The sequence below is a fragment of the Poecilia latipinna genome, unplaced genomic scaffold, assembly GCF_001443285.1.
Source record: "Poecilia latipinna isolate Pla-1442-1.1 unplaced genomic scaffold, P_latipinna-1.0 Scaffold3986, whole genome shotgun sequence".
NCBI lineage: Eukaryota > Metazoa > Chordata > Actinopteri > Cyprinodontiformes > Poeciliidae > Poecilia > Poecilia latipinna.
The window spans coordinates 24055-27990 of NW_015116602.1; the positions used below are offsets into that span (position 1 = coordinate 24055).

A 3936-nucleotide genomic window follows, 5' to 3' on the forward strand; every position below is an offset into this window, starting at 1 on the left:
CTACTTCCTGCTCTGCTGTTTCTACTTCCTGCTCTGCTGTTTCTACTTCCTGCTCTGCTGTTTCTACTTCCTGCTCTGCTGTTTCTACTTCCTGCTCTTTTTCTACTTCCTGCTCTGCTGTTGCTACTTGGTGTTTTGTGAGATTCTTACTGCATGGCCCGGTTCTGATGCATGGCCCGGTTCTGATGCATGCCTGTGTTCTATCAGAACTTTCTCTGCGTCTTGTTTCACTCCAGAACCGACTCATTGCTGGTTTTACTCTGAGGGTTCTATTTGGCCCGTTTGGATTCCAAACTTCTTTCTGGTTCTGCGTTCCCATCCAGAATCAGAACCTCTGGTCCAGAACTAACCGGGCCACTCTGTGTTGTTTTCAGGTTCGACATGAAGGTCAACAAGAAACCCAGAGCTGTGAGTAGAGCAGAACCAGCTGTACGGGCCAGCGGGGCGCTGTAGGGTTCTGGTTCCATTGACCTGGTTCTGTTCTGTTCTGCAGGATTACTCCACCTGATGGACCGGGCCACTCCAGAACCTCTGCAGACCAGCGTGTTACTGGACTTTAGTTTGAAACATTCCCACCTGGTGTCCTGGTTGTGTCCGGACCAGAACCACCAGAACCATCCTGTATTTATTGTTCAGCTCTCATGTTTCCCACCAACGTTTTTCTTTGTTTTATCAGCTGCTTGTTTTACAGAAAACCAATAAAATGTTGGGAACGTTGATGTTTGATTTCTGAAATTGCTGTCCATCACCGGGCCGAGCCGGCCCACCCGCCAGATGACCGAGTTTTTTCAGATGTGATCAGTGATTTGGTTCCGAGTGGAGAGTAGAGTCGGGTCGAAACCAGTCTGGGTCAGAAACTACGTGGTACCAGGGTTTCCTGCATGTATTTTAGGTCTGAATAATAATCTGTTAGGCCTTTTCCTAATAATCTGGTTTTATTTATACCCCAATACTATTTACTATAATCATAACGGAAACGTTTGTATTTCTTCATAAAACTTTAAACAACGTTGGATATCTGACTGATGTAGTTCCTGCTACTACCTGTAGCTGCCAGCAGGAGGCGCCAGAGGCCTTTACCTTCAGGTCGGTTCTACCTCTGGTTCAGTGACGTGCGGTGAGGTTCATACCTGGTGAGGCACCGATGTAATCATAATCACATTTACAAATCAGACCCCCTGCATGTTTACATACGGGAATTTCACGCGTGCCCACAACGCTAGAGAGCAAAAGACTTCCTGTACATGCCAGCCATTGCCACGGTGGAATAATTCCATTAACTCAACATTTTTATGTGTAGGTATTAATAATTTATGCGCCACAGCAAAGGGGAAAACCGTTGAAGTACAACTCAAAACCACTCTATCGGTAAAGCTACACGCAGACTCGTTGCCGTGACAACAACGCCACTATCATACCTGTCAAGTCTCCCATTTTGGCCGGGAAACTGCAGTTTTTTACGCCCTCTTCCTCGCCGTACTCCCGTGTTGTTATTTTCCCGTAAATCACTCTGCCTCTCTCACGGTAGTTTTCTCCCAGGGCTTACATTAAGTTCTCCGGTCTTACTGCGTTATTCTATGTTCGCGTCTCTTCTTACGTTTCATGTCTCTTGTCTCTCAAACTCTTGGTGTAGAAATGTAGTCATCCATGTTGACGTCGGAAGAGAGGAGAAAATAAATATATACGCTTGACTGATGTACTGTATGGCTAGCGCGCTGTCTCTTACTCTGCAGACGTGGAGTCATAAGACAAATGTCTGGGATCATGAGCGCCCCCTGCCATGAGGCCAGAGAACTGTCTGCCTCACAACGAACCTGTTCTCTGCCGTTTCTGATCGCTCCTCACCTACGCCCCAACTGAAATGAACTAATTAAGTGAATTATTAGCCAAAAACTTATTCTAAATAACTAAAATTAAACAAAAAAATCGAATTATAAATCAACTAGAAAATAAGCAAATAAAAATGAAATAATTAAATTCTAAGATTTAACTAAAATAAAGAAATAACTCCTATACGTACAGACAGGAGGAGCATGGAGTGGCAGGCAGCCAGTGAGCCAGAGGTTGATCAGTCCAGGTGAGGCTCGGCTCACTGCTGCCTCACCTGCTGTGCTTAAGAGCATTTGAATGGGAAATTGCGAAAATTATGTGATTTTGAAGAAAAAAAATAATCAAAATTGGTTAAATTAAATGAAAAATAAGTACTTTATAATACAAACCACATGGTGAAAATATGATCTTATCATTATATATTATTTTTCCATGATGACAGGTGAGGCTCTGCATGTCACTGATCTGGTAGCTTAGAAAATTCAGACTTTAATAACAAATCAGCAAATCTCAGAAAGTTCTGTGATAAACCAATGAAAACTGAATCCACAGAACAGAATCTCCAGGTTCTGGTACTCTTGTCAGTCTGGGTCGATACCAAGTCCAGCTGGAAAATGAGACCAGTGTCTCCATGAAGCTCTACAATGTTCTGGTAGACGGTAGGAAGCCCGGTGGACCAGAACCAGCAGATTATCACTGACTGGAAGTGTCACTGGATGTCCAGGTGACTTTGGACCGGTTCTGGTTGCCCTCAGCCAAGGTCCGATCCTGGTGGACCTGGATTTTCTGACTCCTGCTGAAGTTGCTCCAGATTCCTGAATGAATTCTGCTTAACAATCTGCTCATAGTGGCTGTTTTTCCTGGTACTGCTGCACTTTTTCCTTCCACTCAACTTTCTGCGATGCTAGATACAGGACTCTGTGAACAGTGTCTTCAGCAATCTCAGAGGTTAATAATTATTCGTGAACCAGTCAGTCAGAACCAGAACCTCCTGGATGATGTCACCGAATATCTTCACGCAAGTTTGACCCAATGATAAACCGGGCCTGAATCGCTGGGAGGAATGGACCGAACTGGAACTGCTGGGATGACCCAGAACTCACAGGCGGTTTATGTGAGCCACAGCTGTGGTTCTGACCCACAGGAGGGGCAGCGGGTCACTGGTGACTAAAAATAACTGAATAATCAACTGCAGCACAGCTGGTTCCGAACATTTGGGCCCAGAGACACAAACAGGACGGAATGACAGGAACCGAACTTTCAGTGTTAACGGATCCAGATCTGAAGAGTTTGTAAAGTAAAAAAAGAACTAGAATAATTTGGTTATTTTGCGATATTTAGTTGGCAAGCTAAATATTCAGATACTGAGCAAATTAACAAGCTGAAGCTAATGTTGAATTGAAGCTCGTTAACTTTAGATGCCATCTAAAGTTGGGCCAAATATTTACCAGGGAGCTTATTAATATTTAGGTAGTAAGCTAAATATTTAGCTTGGAGATAAATATTTATTGAAGCTAAAATTAAATATTTTAGCTTCGATTTAAATCTGTAGTTTGGAACGAAATACGCTGCTCAAAAAATAAAGGGAACACTCAAATAACACATCCTAGATCTGAATGAATGAAATATTCTCATTGAATACTTTGTTCTGTACAAAGTTGAATGTGCTGACAACAAAATCACACAAAAATCATCAATGGAAATCAAATTTATTAACCAGTGGAGGCCTGGATTTGGAGCCACACACAAAATTAAAGTGAAATGTTCCCTTTATTTTTCTGAGCAGTATATTTATCTTGAAACTGTTACAATTATAAATGAAAGGATAACATGGTGAAAATATGACTTTAACCTGAAGCCCATGTGTTTCTGACAGGCTAAATAATCCAAACTGCTGTTTGTTTTTGACTGTGGCAGCCAGTAGCCTCCATGCTAATGTTTGTCATTAATGTTTGCCTGGAGGGGCGGGGCTAGCAGGGCTAGCTGCACCTGAAGGCCAGCTGCGTCCGCCCTGAGGGAGATGAAGGTCATCTTCATCCCGGTCCGCTGGTGAGTGGGCGGGGCCTGGCGGGCCGCTGGAACAGGAGAGGAAGGTCAACCAGACTG

The 3936-nt window shown here is 43.5% G+C and overlaps 1 protein-coding gene across 3 annotated transcripts in view; it reads left to right on the plus strand.

The window, feature by feature from the left end:
* The window catches only part of meaf6 (MYST/Esa1-associated factor 6), a 6634-nt gene extending 5915 nt beyond the window's left edge, over window positions 1-719 (plus strand). For 2 of the 3 annotated variants that reach the window (XM_015025187.1, XM_015025189.1), the window contains 2 exons: window positions 375-408; window positions 494-719. In XM_015025187.1, the coding sequence (XP_014880673.1) occupies window positions 375-408; window positions 494-508 (49 nt within the window). In that variant the 3' untranslated portion in view covers window positions 509-719. The remainder of the gene's footprint in view (window positions 1-374; window positions 409-493) is intronic. The other variant, XM_015025188.1, reaches the window with a different exon arrangement.
* The last annotated feature ends 3217 nt before the right edge of the window (window positions 720-3936 follow it).